General features: G+C 42.7%; 1 protein-coding gene across 7 annotated transcripts in view; it reads left to right on the forward strand.

Annotated features, from left to right (window-relative positions):
* Positions 1-25,505, forward strand: part of TRIP4 (thyroid hormone receptor interactor 4) — a 75,010-nt gene that overhangs the window by 41,710 nt on the left and 7,795 nt on the right. For 3 of the 7 annotated variants that reach the window (XM_054240453.2, XM_078333334.1, XM_035258821.2), the window contains exons 10-12: positions 54-178; positions 2,154-2,245; positions 22,912-23,014. In XM_054240453.2, the coding sequence (XP_054096428.1) occupies positions 54-178; positions 2,154-2,245; positions 22,912-23,014 (320 nt within the window). Of the gene's footprint in view, positions 1-53; positions 179-2,153; positions 2,246-10,639; positions 10,749-22,911; positions 23,015-23,045; positions 23,128-25,505 lie in introns of those variants that run through there. The other 4 variants (XR_004729520.3, XR_008474661.2, XM_035258823.3 and 1 more) reach the window with 4 other exon arrangements.

Below are 25,505 nucleotides of genomic sequence, written 5' to 3' on the forward strand. Positions count from 1 at the left end.
TCTTCCAGGAAACTAGAATTTAGATCACTCCCACTAATTTGTGTTTGTTTAAGGGTAGAGGGCAGATCCTGGTACACTCCCCACAGAGGACGACTTTGGATAGCAGCCACAGCCAAAAAACCCTCTCCTCAAGAAGTCTCAGAACTCCAGGCTACATATCGTCTTCTTCGTGGGAAAGGTAACAGTTGTATGTTCTCCTTTCAGTTTTACTTTGTGGAGGGAAGTCATTGACATTCGTCTTTTCACTTCCTTCTTCCTTTGGCTTTTTCTTCATTAAAAGGGACTTTTAATCTTTGTATTTGTTTGTTTGTTTGGTGGTAAATCATTGACAGCATTGAAAGCATTAATCTGTCAAACAGTGCAAATAAAAATATCAATTTCCAACACAAGGAACCAACTAGTGTTAATTTTTTTATCTGAGAAAATCAACATCTTTATTCTGAAGGCAAAATGACTACTGTGAACTCTGGGATCCTTACACTGGGAAAACTACCAAACAGGAATTTTTATTCAGAGTGGCCTACATAGACACCTACTCCTGGATTTGGGCATCAAAGTTGGTTTACTTAAGCAACTTATTTTGGGAAACACCCCAAGAATACCAGCTTTGGATCCTTAAGAAGACTTCTGACCTTTGGGCATCCTGTTTTTCCTTCTTCTTATCCAGCTCATACAGTTGTTTTGAAGGTAGAATAAAAGGATAACTATGCAACCATCTTTAAACATTTCTAAGAAACAGCCTCAAAGAATCACTAGGAATAAAAAGTGCATGCTTCCTTTCTTGGCTGAGTACCGTGGCTCACGCCTATAATCAGCACTTTGGGAGGCCTAGGAGGGTGGATCACCTGAAATCGGGAGTTCGAGACCAGCCTGACCAACATGGAGAAACCCCACCTCTACTAAAAATACAAAATTAGCTGGGCGTGGTAGAACATGCCTATAATCCCAGCTACTCAGGAGGCTGAGGCAGGAAAATTGCTTGAACCCAGGAGGCAGAGGTTGCAGTGAGCTGAGATCACGCCATTGCCTGGGCAACAAGAGCGAAACTTTGTCTCAAAAAAAATTTTTTTATTTTTTTTTCAAGACAGAGTCTCATTCTGTCACCCAGGCTGGAGTGTAGTGGCATGATCTCTCCTCACTGCAACTTCTGCCTTCCAGGTTCAAGTGATTCTCCTGCCTCAGCCTTCCGAGTAGCAGGAACTATAGACACATGGTACCACACCTGGCTAATTTTTTGTGTTTTTAGTAGAGACAGGGTTTCACCATGTTGGCTGAGACTGGTCTTGAACTCTGACCTCAAGTGAGCCTTTGCCTCCCTTTAAGACCACTTTGGAGCCTTGGCCTCCCAAAGTGCTGGGGTTACAGGTGTGACCTACCTTACCCAGCCTAAAAACACATTTCTATTTCGAATGATATCACTGGCTTGTTTTAAAGACATTTATTTTTATGGTTTTAACCACATTTTAATTTTTTTTCTTGTCATCTGTAACTGCCTTTCTTTGCTTCCAAAGCTCATCACTACCAAACTCCAATCTGAAACAATTGCATATAGTAGAATTGATTTGTTTAGAATGAATTTGTGGGGTCCTTGAACTTTGATGGTATGAGGGCAAAGGAAAACTTTTCTAGCTTAGCATGTAGATAATGGCCTAAGCGAGCTACTCACTAGATTTTTTTGCTAAAATGCGAATAGTTGTGCCAAGTAAATCTCACTGTTTTTCTTATGTCTACATATAGATAATGGAAAGTTATTAGTATTTGTTCAGAGGCTGGGCACGGTGGCTCAAGCCTGTAATCCCAGTACTTTGGGAGGCCAAGGCAGGTGGATCACGAGGTTGAGAGATCAAGACCATCCTGGTCAACATGGTGAAACCCCGTCTCTACTAAAAATACAAAAAAATTAGCTGGCACAGTGGCACATGCCTGTAATTCCAGCTACTCAGGAGGCTGAGGCAGGAGAATTGCCTGAACCCAGGAGGAGGAGGTTGCGGTGAGCTGAGATCGCGCCATTGCACTCCAGCCTGGGTAACAAGAGCAAAACTCCGTCTCAAAAAAAAAAAAAAAAAAAATTGTTCGGAATTGAAAACAGATTCCTGAGGTTCAAGCTCAGAAAGAAGGAAATTTATTCAATCCTTTTGTTATTCCTGATTCAGATGTGGAATTTCCTAATGACTATCCGTCAGGTTGTCTACTGGGCTGTGTGGACCTAATTGACTGCTTGTCCCAGAAGCAATTTAAGGAGCAGGTAAGTAAAGAATACCTTTTTTCTTTACGTAGAGACAGGGTTTCGCCATGTTGGCCAGGCTGGTCTTCAACCCCTGACCTCAGGTGATCCTCCCATGTTGGCCTCTCAAAGTGCTGGGTTTATAGGTGTGAGCCACCATGCCCAGCCTGGTACACATAAATTTCTGTATAAAAAGCCATTGCCAGGCTAGGCACAGTGGCTCATGCCTATAATTTCAACACTTTAGGAGGCCAAGGCAGGTGGATCACAAGGTTAAGAGATCGAGATCATCCTGATCAACAAGGTGAAACTCCATTCTACTAAAAATACAAAAATTAGCTGGGCATGGTGGTGCGCACCTGTAGTCCCAGCTACTCGGGAGGCTGAGGCAGGAGAATTGCTTGAACCCAGGAGGCGGAGATTTCGGTGAGCCGAGATCCTGCCATTGCACTCCAGTCTGGGTAACAACAGCGAAACTGTTTCTAAATAAATAAATAAAAACCATTGCCATATTCCAGTAAACAAGTATAGGGTCTTCATCCTTTACAAAAACCTTTCAGAAACCCTTGATTATTCCTTGAATTATTTTAATTGGGGGGTGGGAATAGTACGATCTGTTATTGCTAATTCTGGAGCTTTGGGTCTAGGCTATTGAACTCATGATAGGCAAATATATGTGACTCTGATTGCCAGTACTATGCCATACTTGGGAGGAGGTTTGTGTATTTATGTATGATTATACATATGTATGTATTTATACATTTTATTTGTGTCACTAAAGATTGAAACTGACAGGCCAGGCATGGTTGCTTATGCATGTAGTCCCCGCACTTTGGGAAGGCAAGGCAGGTGGATCACCTGAGGTCAGGAATTCTAGACCAACCTGACCTACATGGTGAAACCCTGCCTCTACTAAAAATACAAAAATTGGCCTGGTGCAGTGGCTCACGCCTGTAATCCCAGCACTTTGGGAGGCTGAGGCAGGTGGATCACCTGAGGTCAGGAGTTTGAGACCAGTCTGGCCAACGTGATGAAACCCTGTCTCTACTAAAAATACAAAAACTTCGCTGGGCGTGGTAGTGGGTGCCGGTAATCCCAGTTACCTGGGAGGCTGAGACAGAAGAATTACTTGAACCCAGGAGGCAGAGGTTGCATTGAGCCAAGATCACGCCACTGTACTCCAACCTGGCAACAAGAGCGAAACTCCGTGTCAAAAAAGAAAAAAAAAAAAAAAAATATATATATATATATATATATATATATATATATATATATATACACACACATACACACACACACACACACACACACAAAATAAATAAATAAATTAGCCAGGTGTGGTAGCACACACCTGTAATCCCAGCTACTAAGGAGGCTGAGGCAGAACGGCTTAAACCCAGGAGGTGGAGGTTGTAGTGAGCTGAGATCATGCCACTGCACTCCAGCCTGGGTAATAGAGTGAAACTGTCTCAAAAAGAAAAAGGCCAGTGTTGTGCTTCACGCCTGTAATCCCAGCACTTTGGGAGGCCGAGGTGGGTGGATCACGAGGTCAGGAGATCAAGACCATTAACACGGTGAAAATCCATCTCAACTAAAAATACAAAAAAAAAATTAGCCAGGTGTGGTGGCAAGCACTGTAATCCTAGCTACTTGGGACACTGAGGCAGGAGAATCACTTGAACCTAGTAGCAGAGGTTGCAGTGGGCCAAGATCACACCACTGCACTCCAGCCTAGGCAGCAGAGTGAGACTCCATCTCAAAAAAAAAAAAAAAAAAATTGAACTGACATAAGTATAGTACATGTTTGAACAGCAGAGGGAGCTGAAAGACTTTAACTTAATTAGAAAATTCCTGAAATATAGGACCTTTATATTTAGACTCATAACTAGCAGAAATCCAAAATGAGAAAAGTCCATCCTTGAAACACGAAGAGTGTTACCTAACAGTATGGTTTTCCTGTTCTCTGAACAGTTACTTTAGATAATAGGGCTTCCACCACTGTGCTGAAGAAAAAGTGCTTCAGTTTCATTTATCTCATCAAATTCTCTGTTTTTCAGACTTTCTTACTCTCTTTCATTACTCTCATTACTATCTACTTTTTTCCTTTACTATTCCCAGCCATTTCACCCTCTCTGTTCTTTACTCTTTATTTATTTATTTATTTATATTTATTTATTTTTTGGAGACAGGGTCTCACTCTATCGCCCAGGCTGGAGTGCCAATCTTGGCTCACTGCAACCTCCGCCTCCTGGGCTTAAGTGATCCTCCCAGTAGCCGGGACTACAGGCATGTATCACCATGCCTGGCTGACACTTGTTATCCCTCTATATTTGTGTCTTTCATTTTCTTGTCGGTTACCTCCTCGACCTCCTCTGATTATGTGAGTACACTGTATGCATTTTGGTGTGAATTTTGAATTCTAGCCTTTTGTTCTTCTCTTAGTATCTGATCCAGATCCAGGTAAAACCGTAGACATGTGGAGGCTGGGCTATCCGTCTGAGCCTTTGCCCATTCTTTTGTCAATGTCTACTTTCATCCTCCCTCCTCCTTTTTTTCCCCCTATCTTCGAGTCTAGAAGCAATATTATAAAAATATCTTACATTGGTGTAGGCTTTACAGTTTTAGAGACTCACAGTCATTAACAGCATAGTCTTCCTGAGATATGCTCCTGTGTTCTAAAACAGAACCCAGGAGCATCTGGCAGTGTGGATGATGGGTTTTGCTTTATTTTCTTTTCTATTGATCAAGCAAACCACCACTTGATACAAGGTCAAATGATTTCAATCTCTAGGCAGCCAATCTTCTTTGTGCCACAAATTTGTGTAGAGAAGGGTAGGAAACTATAATCCAGATCTATTATAAGGGTTATAGGACTTAGAAATCTAATTAAAACAAGTCTTGTTGGTTTCCGAAGGATAACTCTGTTTCATGATACTTCTCCTTGAGCTTATATTCCGTCTCTTGTCCTGAGGTTGCTGCAGACAGCATGTAGAAGTGCAGGAATCCTCCCAGATGTTCCCAGCTGGAGGTGCTGGCAACTCTCTTTTTGAACGTCTCTGATTTGTAACATTAAAATATACCAGAAGCCGGAAGCCACTAGGCTTCATCGGACATGGGAATCCCATACCTGTTTTACCCATTTTCCCTGTGGTCAGCTTTTCTGTAGCTTTTTTCCACTGTTTTGGTTTTGTTTTTTTGATTTTGAGATAGAGTCTCTCTCTGTTGCCCAGGCTGGAGTGCAGTGGTGTGATCTCAGCTCACTGCAGCCTCCGCCTGCCAGGTTGATGCGATTCTCCTGCCTTACTTTCCTGAGTAGCTGTGATTACAGGCGTGTGCCACCACACCTGGGTAATTTTTAAAATTTTTTCGTATAGACGGGGTTTCACCATGTTGGCCAGACTGGTCTGGAACTTCTGACCTCAGGTGATTTACCCGCCTCAGCCTCCCAAAGTGCTGGGATTACAAGAGTGAGCCACCACACCTTTACTGTTTATTTTCTGTGTTTGAGGGTAGTATATGAATTTATTCAAAATTGATGTTAGCCCTATTTTAGTCTTATTTATTGAGTAAAGAGTTTATCACTTTTCAAAGTTGCAGCTTTGGTATTTGGCTGCCTCTTAGAAAATATCAAGATCACTTTTTGTAATTTACCTATGACTGTTTGAGCTAGAGTTCTGTGATGTAGAAAGTGCACTTGTCTAGTCTGTTATACCAGCCTCATTCTTGTTTCTGAATGAATGAGTTGAGAGTTTAGGAATAATGTCAGTTGACTAGCATTTGTGAAACTATTCCATGGGTCTTCTCTGAAACACAAATTTGGGAAATATCTTTGGATTAAACAGATCTGTTTACTATAGAACATCTCAGAGCCCTTAATATGCTAGTGTAGATTATGACTCTCTAAGAGGTGGATATAACATGCATCCCAAAACTTTGAGCATAAATTAATCCCCCACTTGCACATGCGCTACCTATTTACCTACTGCAGAACTGGTGGTATGGTATGTACCATTTAGGAGTGTTGTGTGTTTGATTTTTCTTTATTCTCATAGGTCAACTCACTGAGAAAGAACAATCTAGGAAGTAGTTTCCTAACCTGTGGCTTCCTTCAGTATCTCCATATTCATTCATCACCCAGCCGAATCGCACTTTCTTTGAAAACTAGTGTGGATCTAGTAATTTTTATTTCAACTGAAACTAACTTCCTGTGTGACTTGGAACCACATTTTACCTCTCTATACTGTTCCCTTTTCTTTCCTCCCAAAAAACTCAGTAATTTACTTCTGACCGCACATTCTTGGCCTTTCTTTGATACACTAAGCCCTCACTATTTTTGACATAGTATGATCATTTAGTCCTCTTAAAAAAAAAAAGAAAACTGAAAAGGTTTTGTTACTGGTCGTTTTAAAATCAAGTGCACTATGCTGTTAAGTGGCTTTAAAAGATATATGCGGCCGGGCACGATGACTCAAGCCTGTAATCCCAGCACCTTGGGAGGCCGAGGCAGGTGGATCACGAGGTCAAGAGATGGAGACCATCCTGGTCAACATGGTGAAACCCCATCTCTACTAAAAATAGAAAAAATTAGCTGGGCACGGTGGAGCCTGCCTGTAATCCCAGCTACTCAGGAGGCTGAAGCAGAAGAATTGCCTGAACCAGGAGGCGGAGGTTGCAGTGAGCCGGGATCGCGCCATTGTACTCCAGCCTGAGTAACAAGAGCGAAACTCCATCTCAAAAAAAAAAAAAAGATATATGCTTACAGGTGGAAAGTCCAAAAAAAAAAAAAAAAGAAAGAAAAAAATATATGCTTTCCCCTGAGCCATGAACACTATAGTCTTCCTTTTATCTTCTAAGACTAGTATGGCCAGTGTGACTAATTTATGCCAGAAAGAAAAAAATCCCTCTAGACCTTCAGCCCTCCTGAGTAATGACAGAGGATCATCCTAGAGAAGGTAGAAGTGATCCAGAAAAGGCTATGAGTTCAACTCAGGGTAAAAGGTAGATGAGAGCCACCTCATTAAAGCTTCTCCTGTGATTCCCCTGGAAGGAGCCCTAGCTGTTTGCCAGCATTTTATCTGCCAGCAGCAGATGTAAGCTCTCAAAAACAGCAGGGAGGATGTTGACTGCAACAATACATCAAGGCTGTGGTTTGTAACCTCAATAGTAAGGCAGTTAAAACTTTTTTTTTTAACGAAGACATTTTGATTGCCAAATCCATAACCATTAGCAGCTGTGGTTTGAACAGTTCTCTAGACCTAACAAGTTTTCAAACAAAAAGTTGAGTTGGTGGCTTTTGATTCTACTCCTCTGTGTTGTTTGTGCTATTTATATCCCTGCCTTCAATAGAAAATCTGATTTGTCTGAAATCTCCAAGGTCATTGATTATTCTATTTCTTGTGAACTGAATCCATTCCTTTCCTGCCAGCTTACTGACCCTTTAGTCTATTTGATCTTATGGCTTTTATAACAGCCAAGACCCTATCTTCAGGAATTACGCTGAAGCAGTTATACTGCTGGGTGCCTGTTTCCAGTAATTGACATCAGCAGTAGATTTGCAGTCTTGCACTAGGGAAGAGACTATTACTTGTTCCTTCTTCTAGAACAGTATCCTCAGGATCTAGGAGAATTTGCTAGAAGAAAAATAAACAATTTTTTAAAAGTAAAAAAAAAAAAAAAAGAGTGTCCAAGCAACAAAGATCTTCAGGAATAGTCCAAGTATCACTTCGTATGTGGAAATAATCAGCTTCTATCATCAAAGGATTGTCTGTGAGTCTGAGAGGTGAGAAATTAGAAAATGAAGGATTTTTTTTCTTTTGTGAGACAGGGTTTCACCATCTTGGCCAGGCTGGTCTTGAACTCCTGACCTTGTGATTCACCTGCCTCGGCCTCCCATGTTTCATGTATTTAGTGTTTTGTTTTCCATCTGAAAATGAATATGAAATTCTTTTTTTTTTTTTTTTTTTTGAGACGGAGTTTTGCTCTTGTTACCCAGGCCTCCTGGGATCAGGCAATTCTCCTCCCTCAGCCTCCTGAGTAGCTGGGACTACAGGCATGTGCCACCATGCCCAGCTAATTTTTTATATTTTTAGTAGAGACGGGGTTTCACCATGTTGACCAGGATGGTCTCGATCTCTTAACCCTGTGATCCACCCACCTCGGCCTCCCAAAGTGCTGGGATTACAGGCGTGAGCCACCGCGCCCAGCAGAATTCTTAAGATGTTCATAGGTATTTATTCATTAATAAATACTTGAGCCAGGAGCGGTGGCTTACACCTGTAATCCCAGCACTTTGGGAGCCCAAGGTGGGTGTATCACTTAAGGTCAGGTGTTTGGAGTCCAGCCTGGCCAACGTGGTGAAACCCTGTCTCTACTGGAAATACAAAAATGATCTGGGGGTGGTGGTGCATGCCTGTAATCCCAGCTACTTGGGTGGCTGAGGCAGGAGAATTGCTTGAACCCAGGAGGTGGAGCTTGCAGTGGGCCCAGATTGCTCCACTACACTCTAGCCTGGGTGACAGAACAAGACTGTCTGGGAAAAAAAAAAAAAAGTAAATGAATAAAATAAAAAATACTTGAGTGCCTATTATAAATCAGACCCTGTTCTAGACACTGAGGGAAACGAAAGGATGAATCAGCTGTGGATTCTGTCCTCAGATGTTTGAAAGATATTTAAACAATATAAAAAAAAAAAAAGAAAAAGTGAAGTTAATTGTCTTTTTTTTTTTTTTTTTTTGAGACGGAGTTTTGCTCGTTGCCCAGTCTGGTGTGCAATGGCGTGATCTTGGCTCAACGCAACCTCCACCTCCTGGGTTCTAGCAATTCTCCTGCCTCGGCCTCCTGAGTAGCTGGGATTACAGGCATGTGCTACCATGCCCACCTAATTTTGTTAGAGATGGGGTTCTCCATGTTGGTCAGGCTGGTCTTGAACTACTGACCTCAGGTGTTCCACCCACCTCAGCCTCCCAAAGTGCTGGGATTACAGGTGTGAGCCACGGCGCCCTGCTAATTGTGTAAAAGAAATAAAGACTGTCTCTGAGAACTATAAAGGAGGGAAAGCTTGCTTCTAGCTGGGAGGGATCCCAAAAGACTTTATTAATTTTTTTCCTTTTTTTCGGCATTGGGCAGCTTAAATACTTTATTAAAAGAGATGGTTTTGAATTAGATTTGAAGGATAGTAATGAAATCTATCATTTTTATTTATTTATTTTATTTTTTGAGACGGAGTTTTGCTGTTGTTACCGAGACTGGAGTGCAATGGCACGATCTCTGCTTACTGCAACCTCCGCCTTCTGGGTTCAAGCAATTCTCCTGCCTCAGCCTCCCGAGTAGCTGGGACTGCAGGCACGCACCACCATGCCCAGCTAATTTTTGTATTTTTAGTAGAGACGGGGTTTCACCTTGTTGACCAGGATGGTCTCGATCTCTTGACCTCGTGATCCACCCACCTCAGCCTCCCAAAGTGCTGGGATTATAGGCGTGAGCCACCGCGCCTGGCTTATTTATGTTTTTTTTTTTTTTAATCAATCAATTTATTTATTTATTTATTTTTGAGATGGAGTTTCGCTCTTGTTACCCAGGCTGGAGTGCAATGGCGCGATCTCGGCTCACCACAACCTCTGCCTCCTGGGTTCAGGCAAGTCTCCTCCCTCAGCCTCCTGAGTAGCTGGGATTACAGGCACGCGCCACCATGCCCAGCTAATTTTTTGTATTTTTAGTAGAGACAGGGTTTCACCATGTTGACCAGGATGGTCTCAATTCTTGACCTCGTGATCCACCCGCCTCAGCCTCCCAAAGTGCTGGGACTACAGGCTTGAGCCACCACGCCCAACCTATTTTTTTTATTTTTATTGCATTTTAGGTTTGGGGGTATATGTGAAGAACATGCAAGATTGTTGCATAGGTATACACATGGCAGTATGATTTGCTGCCTTCCTCCCCATCACCTATATCCGGCATTTCTCCCCATGCTATCTCTCCCCAACTCCCCACCCCCCGCTGTCACTCCCCTGTTTCCCTCCCCGACAGACCCCAGTGTGTAGTGCTTCTTCCCTCCCTGTGTCCATGTGTTCTCATTGTTCAACACCCACCTATGAGTGAGAACATGCGGTGTTTGATTTTCTGTTCTTGTGTCAGTTTGCTGAGAATGATGGTTTCCAGGTTCATCCATGTCCCTACAAAGGATACAAACTCATCATTTTTGATGGCTGCATAGTATTCCATGGTGTATATGTGCCACATTTTCCCTGTCCAGTCTATCATTGATGGGCATTTGGGTTGGTACCAGGTCTTTGCTATTGTAAACAGTGCTTCAATGAACATTCGTGTGCATGTGTCCTTACAGTAGAACGATTTATAATCCTTTGGATATATACCCAGTAATGGGATTGCTGGGTCAAATGGAATTTCTATTTCTAGGTCCTTGAGGAATTGCCACACTGTCTTCCACAATGGTTGAACTAATTACCCTCCCACCAACAGTGAAAAAGTGTTCCAATTTCTCCACATCCTCTCCAGCATCTGTTATCTCCAGATTTTTTAATGATTGCCATTCTAAGTGGCGTGAGATGGTATCTCAATGTGGTTTTGATTTGCATTTCTCTAATGACCAGTGATAATGAGCATTTTTTCATATGTTTGTTGGTCTCATGTATGTTTTCTTTTGAAAAGTGTCTGTTTATATCCTTCGCCCACTTTTGAATGGGCATGTTTGTTTTTTTCTTGTAAATGAAATCTATCATTTTTTGATCAGTTATTATGTGCCACATTTATTATGTATGCTATTTTCTAATTCTTACAACAATTCCAAGCAAGGTATTATTTCCCCTCCTTTAGGGATCTAACATCCCTGAAGTATAAGAGAGTTCAAATAATTTGTGTAATGTCCAAGGTTAGGAGTTCAAGACCAGCCTGGATTACATAGTGAAACCCCATCTCTACTAAAAATACTAAGAAATTAGCTGGACGTGGTGGTGTGTGCCTGTAATTCCAACTACTTGGGAGGCTGAGGCAGGAGAATTGTGTGAACCCAGGGAGGTAGAGGTTGCAGTGAGCTGAGATGGTGTTATTGCACTCTAGCCTGGGCAAAGAAGTGAGGCTCTGTCTCAAAATTTTAAATAAATAAACAAATAACTTGTGTAATGTCAATTAATGGTAGAGTTATGATTTTGCTGTTCAAGTCTTCCTACTGAGATGGTAGAAAAGCATATTCCAAGGTGGAGGAGTAATGGGAGCAAAGGCTCAGAGATGTAGTTATGGGCATGTATGAAGAATAATGGCAAACCAGTTTGTTGAAAGAAGAGTGTGAGTGTAGAGCAAGCTTGTCCAACCTATGGTCCGTGGGCTGCATGTGGTCCAGGATGGTTTCAAATGAGACCAAAGACAAATTTGTAAACTTTCTCAAAACATTAGGAAATTTTTTTGTGTGATTTTTTTTTTTTTTTTTTTAAGCTCATCAGCTATCATTAGTGTATTTTTTGTGTGTCCCAAGACAATTCTTTTTTTAGTATGGCCCAAGGAAGCCAAAAGATTGGACACCCTGGTTGTAGAGGAACAAGCAGCAAACAAGAATGAAAAGGGGGAGTCCCAGCTGGGCATGGTGGCTCATGCCTGTAATCCCAGCACTTTGGGAGGCTGAGGCAGGTGGATCACCTGAGGTCAGGAGTTTGATACCAGCTTTACCAACATGGTGAAACCCCTGTCTCTACTAAAAATACAAAATTAGTTTGGCATGGTGGCGCAAGCCTATAGTCCCAGCTACCTGGAAGGCCGAGGCAGGAGGATCTCTGGAACCCAGAGGTGGAGGTTGCAGTGAGCCAAAATTGTACCACTGCACTCCAGCCTGGGTGACAGAGGGAGACTCCGTCTCAAAAAAAAAAAAGAAAAAGAAAAGAAGGGTAGTTCCTCTGAACCTAATCTGGTTCTGGGAGCTGCCCAATAAAAAAATATTTTTTAAAAAAGGAAAATAGAAAGGTAGGTTTGGTCAGATGATAGACAATTTTGAATGATAGGCTATAGTCAGTTGTGAGATGGGATAAAAGTGTTTTGATGTTTTATTGAGGCATTAACAAGATCTGAGGCTCGAGGGAAAACTAATTTGAAAGAAATGTGGAAGATGAAGTAGAGAGATGCTGAAGATGGGAAGACTAGTGAGAAGACAGTTGTAGTCCAGGGTCGAGATATTTGAAAAATCTGTTTTAGGATAATGCCGGTGGAATTAGGCAAGACAGGAACTAATGCAAGAGGTTTTATGTAGGTAGAATCTATCACTTGATGTGATGCCTTCATTTGACCTTTAAGTAAAGCAAGCCTTAGAGAAAGTGGTCTATTTTATCTGGAAGGAATATGCTATAGTCTTGCCCTCTTCTTGGAATCTGTTCAACACTTCTTGGTTTGTCGTCTAGTCTACCATGTAAACCAAGTAGCAGCTTACCTTTTAATTGAAGGTATTATTGGACAGGCATGATAGCTTATGCCTATAATCCCAGCACTTTGGGAGGCTGAGGTGGGCAGGTCACTTGAGCCCAGGAGTTCGAGACCAGCCTGGGCAACATGGTGGAGCCCCATTTCTACAAAAAATACAAAAATTAGCTGGGCATGGTGGCATGCACCTGTAATTCCAGCTAATTAGGAAGCTGAAGTGGGAGGACCCCTTGAGCCCAGGAGGTTGCAATGAGCAGATTGCACCACTGCACTCCAGCCTCAGTGACAGAGCAAGACCTCACCTCAAAATAAAAAAGATATTATTGGGCGGGCACAGTGGCTCAGCCTGTAATCCCAGCACTTTGGGAGGCCAAGGCGGGTAGATCACGAGGTCAAGAGATCGAGACCATCCTGGTCAACATGGTGAAACCCCGTCTTTACTAAAAATACAAAAAATTAGCTGGGCACGGTAGTGGATCCCTATAATCCCATTTACTCAGGAGCCTGAGGCAGGAGAATTGCCTGAACCCAGGAGGTGTAGGTTGCCGTGAGCCGAGATCGCGCCATTGCACTCCAGCCTGGGTAACAAGAGCGAAACTCTGTCTCAAAAAAAAAAATATATATATATATATATATTATTGCTCATAATATTATATAATCATACATTCATTAAATATTTATGGACTATCTGTCATGTGTCAGGCACTGTGTTAAATACTAAGAATCCAGAGTTTTAACAACAGTATTCCATTCCCCCTAGATCTTTCGGTATACTAGATGAAACTGAGACAAGAAAACCCAACCAGCCGGGCGCGGTGGCTCAAGCCTGTAATCCCAGCACTTTGGGAGGCCAAGGCAGGTGGATCACTAGGTCAAGAGATCGAGACCATCCTGATCAATATGGTGAAACCCCGTCTCTACCAAAAATACAAAAAATTAGCTGGGCATAGTGGCGCGTACCTGTAATCCCAGCTACTCAGGAGGCTGAGGCAGGAGAATTGCTTGAACCCAGGAGGCGGAGGTTGCAGTGAGCCGAGATCGCGCCATTGCACTCCAGCCTGGGTAACGAGAGCGAACTCTGTCTCAAAAAAAAAAAAAAGAAAACCCAACCATAATAATTATTATATGAATAGTGGAATGCACCAAAGATGGGACCTAAATCCTAACTTTTGCGTGGCTGGAAGTAGGATGAGAGGGAGTGTTAAAGAAGCTTCTTAAAAAGAAAAAAAGACAAGTCCTGTAGAAGCAATGCCACGTGGAATACCGTGATGGTAGATTGAAAAAAAAAAGACAAGTCCTAAAGAAAGTGAAATTGATATTTTGTTCAGTAAACCATTCTGCTTCATGTCACCATGCCCTTATTCACTAGGACCGCTCCTGCTTATCCTTTGAAACAACTCAAGCCAGGCGCTATGGCTCACGCCTGTAATGCCAACACTTTGGAAGGCCGAGGTGGGCAGATCACCTGAGTTTGAGACCAACCTGACCAACATGATGAACCCCGTCTCTACTAAAAATACAAAAATTGCTTGGTGTGGTGGTGGGCGCCTATAATCCCAGCTACCTGGGAGGCTGAGGCAGGAGGATCGCTTCAACCCAGGAGGTGGAGGTTGAGGTGAGCCAAGATCACACCACTGCACTCCAGCCTGAGCGACAGAGCAAGACTGTCTAAAAAGGCCGGGCGCGGTGGCTCACGCCTGTAATCCCAGCACTTTGGGAGGCTGAGGCGGGTGGATCACAAGGTCAAGAGATCGAGACCATCCTGGTCAACATGGTGAAACCCCGTCTCTACTAAAAATACAAAAAATTAGCTGGGCATGGTGGCGCGTGCCTGTAATTCCAGCTACTCAGGAGACTGAGGCAGGAGAATTGCCTGAACCCAGGAGGGGGAGATTGCAGTGAGCCGAGATTGCGCCATTGCACTTCAGCCTGGGTAACAAGAGCGAAACTCCATCTCAAAAAAAAAAAAGACTGTCTAAAAAAAAAAAATCTCAGAAGTCTTACTCTTCCTCACTTACTCTCTGAAGTCTTCCCTGACCCCAGCCCATTTCCTTTCTAACAGAATTCTTTGGGCTGTGTTCATACTTATACTGTTGCTTTTTTTCCTTGTTATTTATATGTTAATATGTAGTTCTGGGCCAGGCACCGTGGCTCATGCCTGTAATCCCAGCACTTTGGGAGGCCAAGGCCAGTGGATCATGAGGTCAAGAGATGGAGACCATCCTGGTCAACATGGTGAAACCCCGTCTCTACTAAAAATACAAAAAATTAGCTGGCCATGGTGGTGCATGCCTGTAGTCCCAGCTACTCAGGAGGCTGAGGCAGGAGAATTGCCTGAACCCAGGAGGTGGAGGTTGCGGTGAGCCGAGATGGCGCCATTGCACTCCAGTCTGGGTAACAACAGTGAAATTCCATCTCAAAAAAAAAAAATCTAGTATATTAAAATTAAGACCAGAAATTATTGTCATGAATGGGTGACTTCCCAGTTAGGTCTTGAAGAATCATGCCAGAAAAGCTGGGAGGTTAATTTTAGAGAAAATATGCTTGCTTGACTTATTTTATGTGTGGAGGTTCTAGCATATGATTCCATGGGGCACAGAAAACCACAGTGGAAATGTTACTGTGATACAGTGAGACCAGGAGACCAGTGCTGTGTGGCTGCTGGCTAGAAGGTCCTTAAGTTTGCATATGTCTTATCACTTACTTCTTTCACCTGTTGCATATATGGGTTGTCTCTAGCACTGAGCTGGAAGCCCCTGTCTTAGATGCTAGGCATCTGACTAGAATTGGGTTGCTGGTATATGGGAGTTCAACTCTCCCACTTTGTGGGCCAACTGGTATAATCTTTATTCAACCCTAGTCAAATATACAGTTTTCATCTGGTCAGTTAGGATCAGTATGTTACCCTGAAGTGAGAAAACTTTTGTCTTCTAGTATAGTGGGGGCCTGGGGTGCTAGTTATCCTGTGACATCTTGAATTGCTTTGAAGTAAAATATAAATGAGAACTGTTTATCAGAGAGCACAGTTACTTGCGAGATACTCTTCTTTGGGTCTGTTGTTCTTGCATGTCTTTATCAAACTCATTTCATTCTATCTTTCTGCATATTATCACCTCAGTCTTCTTACAGTTGGTTTTCAGCTAACGAGATTTCAGATCCTGATTTCATGTTCTGTCTGTTCCTCAAAATTCAAACCAAGAAAGCCTACAGCAAATATATGTTCTTTGTTAATGGATCCCCTATTATTGTTTGCTGTAGTTCTCCAACTAACAACTTATAAATCCTTTATTTTTTTTGTCTTTTTGTTTTTTTTCCTTTTTGTGGAGAACGGGGTCTCACTATATTGCCCAGGCAGGTCTCGAACTCCTGGGCTCAAGCTATCCTCCCGCCTCTGTGTCCCTAAGAGCTGGGATTACAGGTGTGAGCCACAGCACGTGGCCTTTTTTTTTTAGAGATGGCGTCTTGCTTGGTCACCCAGGCTGGAGTGCAGTGATGTGATCTCCGTTCACTGCAACCTCCACCTCCCGAGTTCAAGGGATCCTCCTGCCTGACCCTTCCAAATAGCTGAGATTACAAGTGCCCGTCACCATGCCTAGCTAATTTTTTGTGTTATTAGTAGAGACAGGTTTCACCACATTGGCCAGGCTGGTTTTGAACACCTGGCCTCAAGCATTCCACCTGTCTCGGCCTCCCAAAGTGTTAGGATTATAGGTGTGAGCCACTGCGCCTGGCCAACTTATAAATCTTAGACCTGGAAACAGGTATAAGATTGATCATCTGGGAATTTGTTGTGAAGAGTGACATAGTTTAGGAATGATTGATCATTTCAGGACAAGAATGAATAAGAATGAAGTGGAGGCTTACAGATTTGGTGAAAATGCCCATTTGCCACTAAATCAGTGGTGGTTGACAAAAACTGCTAACCAGGCCAGGCGCAGTGGCTCACGCCTGTAATCCTAGCACTTTGGGAGGCCGAGGTGGGTGGATCACCTGAGGTCAGGAGTTCAAGACCAGCCTGGCCATCATGGTGAAACCCCATCTTTATTTAAAAAAAATAATAAAAAATGTTTTTTTTAAAAACTGCTAACCAATTTTTTCTCTCATGAAAATGGCAAAATAAATTATATATGTGTGTGCGTGTGTGTGTGTGTGTGTGTGTGTGTATAAAAAAACATATAATTTATGTTTTTTTGAGACACAGCCTGGCTCTGTCGCCCAGGGTGGAGTCTAGTGGCTCAATCTCAGCTCACTGCAACCTCCACCTCCTGGGTTCAAGCAATTCTCCTGCCTCAGCCTCCCAAGTAACTGGGACTACAGGCTCGTGCCACCACGCCCGGCTAATTTTTTGTATTTTTAGTAGAGACAGGGTTTCACCATATTAGGCAGAATGGTCTTGATCTCCTTACCTCATGATCTGCCCGCCTTGGCCTCCCAAAGTGCTGTGATTACAGATGTGAGGCACCGCTTCCAGCTTATAAATTTTTTTTAATTGAGATGAGGTCTCATCATTTTGTCCAGGCTGGTCTTGAACTCCTGGTTCAAGCATTCTGCCTGCCTCAGCTTCCCAAAGTACTGGGATTACAGGCCTGAGCCACTGCACCAGGCCTAAAAGAAATGTTTTTTAGATAACTGGTGAACAATTTCTCTCTGGAGAGGAGAAGAAAATAGCTGTTTAGAAGTTAATTACCTGTTATGTTAGACAGGTATGAAATTTATGAAGCATGAAGAGCAGGCCCACCTCCCCTACTTCTGAGGCTAGAAACCTGGTGAATAGGAGATTTCGTTGGCAAGAATAACAGCAACTTCCTGGAGTGTTTTACCAAGTTTGGTTAGGCGTTTGATTTTAGAACCCAAATTCCCTAATCTGTTTATTGTGTTGTGTCAATAACCCTTAATCTAGCATCATTTCTAAACTAGATGTGCAGTCAAAGGTGGTGGCTCATACCTGTAATCCCAGCACTTTGGGAGGCCAAGGCAAGAGGATTGCTTGAGCCCAGGAGTTCCAAACCGGCCTGGGCAACATAGTGAGACCCCCATCTCTACAAAAAATACACAATATTAGCCAGGTCTGGTGGTGTGCGCCTGTGGTCTCCAGTACTGAGGAGGCTGAGATGGGGTGGCTTGAACCCTGCAGGTCAAGGCTGTAGTGAGCTATGAACACACCACTGCACTCCAGTCTGGGTGACAAAGTGAGACCTTGTCTTAAAAAACAATTAGTTGGGTGTGGTGGTGTACATCTGTAGGTCCAGCTACTTGGGAGGCTGAGTTGGGAGGATCACTTCAGCCCAGAAGGTCCAGACTATAGTGAGCTGTGCTCACACCAGTGCACTCTAGCCTGGACAACAGAGTGAGAACCTATCTCAAAATAATAATTAATTGTTGGGCACGGTGGCTCATGTCTGTAATCCCAGCACTTTAGGAAGCCGAAGCGGGGGGATCATGAGGTCAGGAGTTCAAGACCAGCCTGACCAATGGTGAAACATCGTCTCTACTAAAAATATGAAAATTACCTGGGCGTGGTGGTGCGTGGCTGTAGTCCCGGCTACTTGGGAGGCTGAGGCAGAAGAATCACTTGAACCCAATAGGCAGAGGTTGCAGTGAGCCAAGATTGTGCCGTTGCACTCCAGCCTGGGTGACAAAATAAGACTCCATCTCAATAATAGTAATAATAATTAATTAATAATAAATATAAAATGTGACATCCAGAGCTTATCCACATTCTTCATCTCCCTTCTCTTATTCTCTGGGTAAGCTGCATTTTAGTTTTCTGACTTTTAGACCAAATATCCCTTACTTGTTAGGATACAATGTAAGTATATAGTGGCTTGTTAGTATATAATATGATCTTTAGTGTCCACCCCTGGTTGTGGGGATTATGGTTTTTTTTGTAGGTACTGAGGCTCTGCCAAGCTAACTTTGTTTTAATGCATTTGATAATGAAAAATAATCTCTTCTTCCAGTGCATAGGCTTTACTTTATTCCTTGTAGGCCACTTTGCTTTTTGCCTCCGTTTCTTGTAAGCCCCCTGAAGTTCAGTGCTAGTAGTAGGAAAAGGGATATTCACCTGAAACTTTAATTTGAGATTCAGCTAGGAAAGTTGATTTTGATGTTTGTCTCTATTGTGAGGCATGATGGGTCCGAAGAACCTATTATTATTTCATTTGTACACCACTTTCCCGGTTTTTCCCACTATTTAACATTTGCTTACTCTGTTAATGCATGTCAGGGTGGTTTTTCTTAAACATAGAGCCATACTGACCACTTGCCAAGACATAAGCTTAGGTATAACACTTTTTTTTTTTCTGAGATGGCGCCTCACTCTGTCACCCAAGGTGGTACAGTGGCATGATCTTAGCTCACTGCAGCCTCCACCTATAGGGTTCAAGTGATTCTTCTGCCTTAGCTTCCCCAGTAGCTGGGAAAACAAGTGCACGCCACCATGCCCGGCTAATTTTTGTATTTTTAGTAGAGACGAGGTTTTGCCACGTTTGTCAGGCTGGTCTTGAACTCCTGACCTCAGGTGATCTGTCCACTGTGGCTTCCCAAAGTGGTATGATTACAGGCATGAGCCACCATGCCCAGGCAAGAGTAGTATCTACTTTTACTTAGAGTTACAGTTCTAAGAGTGTCCAGTTCCCAGCATGTGTGTATGTAGCATCAATAAAATAACTTTAATGTACAAGTTGGTAAATTCATTGCTTTTTTGTTCAACAAATATTTATTGGTTGCCTACTATGAACCAGGCATGGTCCTAGATGCTGATGAGTAGACAAAACAAAAATCCATGTCCTCATGGAGCTTTCATCCTAGTAAAGTGAGACCAAGTAAAAATTTTAAATAAGTATATTATATTGTATCAAATGATGGTAAGATAAGGTTGGAGAGGTAGGTTAAGAGTGCCATGTTTGTGGGGGAATTTGGTGCTCTGATTTGAGAACATTCACTAAAAGTTGACATTTGAACAAAGTTCTGAAGGAAGAAAGGAAGGAAGCCATGGAAATATCTAGAGTGAAAAGCATTCCAGGAAGAGGGAAAAGGCAGGTACAGAAAACCTGAGGCAGGAACAACAAGGAAGCCAGTGTGGCAAGAGTGGAGTGAAAGTGAAGGAGAGATATAAGAGAAGGTAGGTATTAGAGAGGAAATGGATGGGATGGGGTGGTGGGCAGATTGTCTAGGGACTTGGAGGTCATGGTAAGTAACTATATAAATATATAGTTCTGGCGGCTATGTTGAGAATAGACCAAGAAGGAAGTTAAAGGCAGAAACAGACCACATAGGAGGTTATTGCAGAAACCCAGGAGACACTATGATGGCCTGGACCAGGGAAGTAGCCATTGAAGTCTTAAGAAATGGTGAGATGGCCGGGCGAGGTGGCTGACACCTATAATCCCAGCACTTTGGGAGGCCGAGGCGGGCGGATCACGAGGTCAAGAGATCGAGACCATCCTGGTCAACAAGGGGAAATCCCGTTTCTACTAAAAATACAAAAAAAATTAGCTGGGCATGGTGGTGCACACCTGTAGTCCCAGCTACTTGGGAGGCTGAGGCAGGAGAATTGCTTGAACCCAGAAGGCAGAGGTTGCAGTGAGCTGAGATCGTGCCATTGTACTCCAGTCTGGGTAACAACAGCAAAACTCCGTCTCAAAGAAAAAAGAAATGGTGAGATATTGGATGTACTTTTGTGTTTTTTTGAGACAGGTTCTCACTCTGTTGCCCAGGCTACAGTGTCTGCCACCATGCTTGGCTAATTTTTTTCGTTTTTTTTTTTTTGAAAAAGTTTCACTCTTGTTGCCCAGGATGGAGTGCAATGGTGTGATCTCTGTTCACTGTAACCTCCACCTCCTGGCTTCAAGCGATTCTCTTGCCTCATCCTCCCAAGTAGCTGGAATTACAGACATCCACCACCACACCCAGCTTATTTTTGTATTTTTAGTAGAGATGGGGTTTCACCATGTTAGCCAGGCTGGTCTTGAACTCCTGACCTCAGGTAATCTGCCCGCCTCAGCCTCCCAAAGTGCTGGGATTGCAAGTGTGAGCCACTGCGCCTGCCAGCTAATTTTTTTAATGTTTATTTTTTGTAGAGATGGGGTCTTGCCATGTTGCCCAGGGAGATCCCAAACTTCTGGGCTCAAGCAATCCTCCTGCCTGGGCCTCCCAAAGTGCTGGAATTAGAGGTGTGAACCACCACCCCTAAGCCAGAGAGAAGTATTCTATCTCTGGATGGCAAGAATGACGAAAAAAAAAAAAAATCGAAGAATTGTATCAAGTACTACTATAGATAGATCAATTAAGATGAAAACTGAGAATACACCGCTTGATTTAGCACCATGGAAGCTAACAGTGACCTTTACAAGAGTAATTTTGATCGAATGATGAGAGTGGAAGCCTATTGATAGTGAAATTCAAAAAAAAAGGAGGAGAGGAATTAAAGGTAGGGAGTACAGATAATCTTTTGATGAATTTTGTTGTAATGGGAATGTGAGAAATGATTAGTAGCTGGAGGAGGATGTGGGATCTGGATAAGAGATTTTATTTCATACCAGACATTGCAGAATGTTTGTGTGTTAATAGAATTGATCCAGTAGAGAGGCAGAAATTATTGATATGGAAGAAAGAGGAGAGATTGGTTGAAATGGTTTGTGGTGTTAGAATAGCAGAGCTGTGATTGTCCTTTGTCTCAGGGGTCTCTAAGCCAGAGAAGGAAAAATAGGAAAGTTAAAGAGATGGTAATTATAACTGTTGCTGCTGTGGCCTCTGTAGAATTAGGTTTAGATATATTGACGGCAGCCCCTGGTTTTATTTGTGCCTAAGCACCTCAGCATGGATCTTGTGCAGAGCTTATTTCCTTCTAATACCCAGCAGTAACAGCTGGGCCCTGCTTTTCTTTGGCTTCTGAAGATAAAAGGGATAAGAAAAAATAGGCTTTACCCTTATATCCTTAACCTTACTTTTTACCATGAACATTTTGACCCTGCCTATTAATGATTGTGGCTGATACTATTAAGTTTGTTTTATAGGCTGGGTGTGGTGGCTCTCTCCTATAATCCCAGAACTTTGGGAAGTTGAGGCAGGAGAATCACTTGGGTCCAGGAGTTTGAGACCAACCTGGGCAACATAGCGAGACCCCATCTCTGAAAAAACAAATCAAAAACAAAGTACATGTCACACCTCTTCCACAGGGAAAGCCATAGTGTGTGGGCAGGACCAGAAGCTGCTAAAAATCCCTTCTGTTTTCCCCACAGCATGATTTATCACGTAGGACAAGAGTGGTTAATAAAGAAGTTTAATCATTCTTCTAGTTACAGAGAAATTTGAATTTCCTTTTAAAATAAAACTTTTAGTGGCTTAGACTTAAGGCATATCTTAGCAATCAAATAAGGGTTGAAAATACAGGTAATTTCATACTTTTGATGGTAGTTACTAGGAGAAAGGCTCCTCTGGCAATGAAGTTTGACCCAGAAGCCTATGAGTCATATTTGTTGAACATGCTAAATGCAGGACATAGTAAGATAGGAAATAATGAAATTCCAGCTCAGTTAGCCATTACTAGCCCTCAATTGCTCTTAAACTGTGATTGTGTAGCCAGCGTAGTGTTACTCTAGGTTCTGTGTCTGTTTTTACAGAAAAAAAAAACCAAAAACAAAACTCCTAACTATTCACAGATTTGTTTTATGATAAAAAATCCAAAGAAGGTTTCTAAATAATTTTCAGAATTGCTCTACCAGTTACCTTTTCACCCGAAGTAGATCTGGAAAGCATCCAGCAAAACAGCTTTTGCATGTTCATACCTTTCAGAATGAATCATCTTCCTTCCCTTTAGCGAGAGAAGGGCTGTATGTACTGTTTCTGGCAAATTTCCACGGATGTTTTATTTTTCTTAAATCTTCCAGTGCTTCACTTGAGTTGAACCTAGGGGGTACCTGACGCTCCCCAAGGAGATCTTCGAATCTCCTCACTCTTGGTTGTTTCTGTTAAAAGAGCAGTCAGTTCTGATTCTCCTGGGAGGATTTCAGGTATCCTTTTTTTTTAAATGAAGTTGTTTCCACTCTAGGAAATCAGAGATGGCAGGCAATAGACTGTATATTGCTGTACGAACGACTGTAGAAAGGTGAAGGTTTGTTCTTGCTTGCTGAGCATAATCGTCTTTACCTGTGAAATGAAGAGTACTATCATTAGACTGTTGAGGTGAAATCTGGGGCATCCTCTGATCTCCTTAAATTCAAAATTTGTCCCAACCAGCCTGAACTTTTTATCTTTATATTTCACAGTTTCCAGACGTCAGTCAAGAATCTGATTCTCCATTTGTTTTCATCTGCAAAAATCCTCAGGAAATGGTTGTGAAGTTTCCTGTTAAAGGAAATCCAAAAATCTGTAAGTCATGATGTTTTTTTTTTTCTTTAAGATAGTCAAGTGCAATAGTGAGAAGGGGGGAAGAAAGTAGAACCAGGAGTTGGATCTGTAACTGACCCACTTTGGACCAGCCTGTAAGTCACGATCTTTGATGGTCTAATTTTCTTTTCTTTTTTTTTGCCTTGCATTTCACTTGTCTTAATTTTTATAATCTTCTCTTTTACTTTGTTCTGTGTGTCCCTAGTGCTGGAGGCTTAATACAATTGTACTTATCTATAACTTTATGTTAGGTTAACTGCAATAAAGCCTCTTCAGAGTATACCTTGATCCACAATTACTGGCATAGTAAGTCATTCTAAACTTCTATTTCAGACCCTATTAGATTAAAATGCTGTTTGTCAGCCAAAAGAGTATGTTTTCCCCACTGTGCTTATTAAAGGAAGGAATAAGGCAGTGCACTGGCAACACCATCATTTATCTGTTTATCCATTGTTTAGTATTCAACCCAAGAATAAGGGCTGGGCGTGGTAGCTCACCCCTGTAATCGCATAATTTTGGGAGGCCGAGGTGGGTGATCATCTGAGGTCAGGAGTTTGAGACCAGCCTGGCCAACATGGTGAAACTCCTGTCTCTACTAAAAAAAAAAGAATTAGCCAGACATGGTGGTGGGCACCGGTAATCCTACCTACTCAGGCAGCTGAGGCAGGAGAATCACTTGAACCCAGGAGTTGGAGGTTGCAGTGAGCCAGGATTACACCACTGCACTCCAGCCTGGGCAAAAAGAGCGAAACTCTATTTAAAAAAATAAAATAAAATAAAACTTAACATTTTAAATATTTATTATTTAGCATCTATTTTAGAGGTACCACTTCCCATATTTCCCTTCATTATTGGTTCTTAGAGTACAGATGTGGCTCTCTTGCTTTTTATTCTTTTTTTTTTTGAGACGCAGTTTTGCTCTTGTTTACCCAGGCTTGAGTGCACTGGCGCGATCTCGGCTCACCGCAACCTCTGCCTCCTGGGTTCAGGCAATTCTCCTGCCTCAGCCTCCTGAGTAGCTGGGATTACAGGCATGCGCCGCCATGCCCAGCTAATTTTTTGTATTTTTAGTAGAGATGGGGTTTCACCATGTTGACCAGGATGGTCTTGATCTGTTGACCTCGTGATCCACCCACCTCGGCCTCCCAAAGTGCTGGGATTACAGGCGTGAGCCACCGCATCCGGCCACTTTTTATTCTTTTTAAAAATTTTTATTAGTTAATTGATTGAGACAGGGTCTCGCTCTGTCACCCAGGCTGGAACAGTGGCATAATCATGGCTCATCGAAGCCTGAGCCTCCCAGGTCTAATCCTCCCACATCAGCCTCCTGAGTAGCTGGGACCCATCTTTCTTCCTCTGTCCTAGAGCAGCCTCTTCTATTTCAAAGCAGTCCCAAAACACATATAGTGGTGTCCTTCTTGCCTAATATCCTTAGATAAGCAACATTGACAACTCTCACATTTGCTCACATCATTTACTATTTTGTGCCTCTCTGTCACTGCTTTCCCATTGTGTGAATTGCGTGATTCTAGGGCATGCTTTGTCCTCACTTGTGCACAACTCTACCTCATCCAGTACCTTGGGGACCAACTAGCCATTTTATAAATCTATGCCCTAGAGAAGTACTTCTCAAACTATAATGTAGGGCCTGGCGCGGTGGCTCACGCCTGTAATCCCAGCACTTTGGGAGGCCGAGGCGGGTGGATTACGAGGTCAAGAGATCGAGACCATCCTGGTCAACATGGTGAAACTCCGTCTCTACTAAAAATACAAAAAAAAATTAGCTGGGCATGGTGGCACAGGCCTGTAATCCCAGCTACTCAGGAGGCTGAGGCAGGAGAATTGCCTGAACCCAGGAGGTGGAGGTTGCGGTGAGCTGAGATCACGCCATTGCACTCCAGCCTGGGTAACAAGAGCGAAACTCTGTCTCAAAAAAAAAAAAAAACTAAAATGTAAATAAAAATCACCTAGCAAGCTGTTAAAACACAGGTGCCTCCATCCTGCTCTCAGGTGATACTGATGCTGTTGGCCAGCTGGCTACACTTTTAAATAACACTACTTTCAATCACAAAATGAAATGCTTGGAGTAGGAATTTATATTAATGTATATTTCCTGCAAAATTCAGACAACATCTTGATTGATAAAATCGTAAGATTCCTACACATTGGAAGATCTGAACCAAGTTGCCCTTAACTGACACAAGTTATTTACTTCAGATGGTACTCCAGTTGGTGGCCCAGTGGCCCTGGAAATCCTTTTCTCCACTACTAAGGATTTATTTATTTATGAGATAGGGCCTTGGCCTGTCACCCAGCCTGGAGTACAGTGGTACAATTATGGCTCACTGCAGCCTCCACCTCCTGGGGTAAAGTGATCCTCCCGTCTTAGCCCCCCAAGTAGCTGGGACTACAGGTATGTGCCACCATACCCAGCTAATTCTTAAATTTTTGGTAGAGATGAGGTCTCACTATG

Source organism: Callithrix jacchus, chromosome 8 (genome assembly GCF_049354715.1).
Source record: "Callithrix jacchus isolate 240 chromosome 8, calJac240_pri, whole genome shotgun sequence".
Taxonomy (NCBI): Eukaryota; Metazoa; Chordata; class Mammalia; order Primates; family Cebidae; genus Callithrix; species Callithrix jacchus.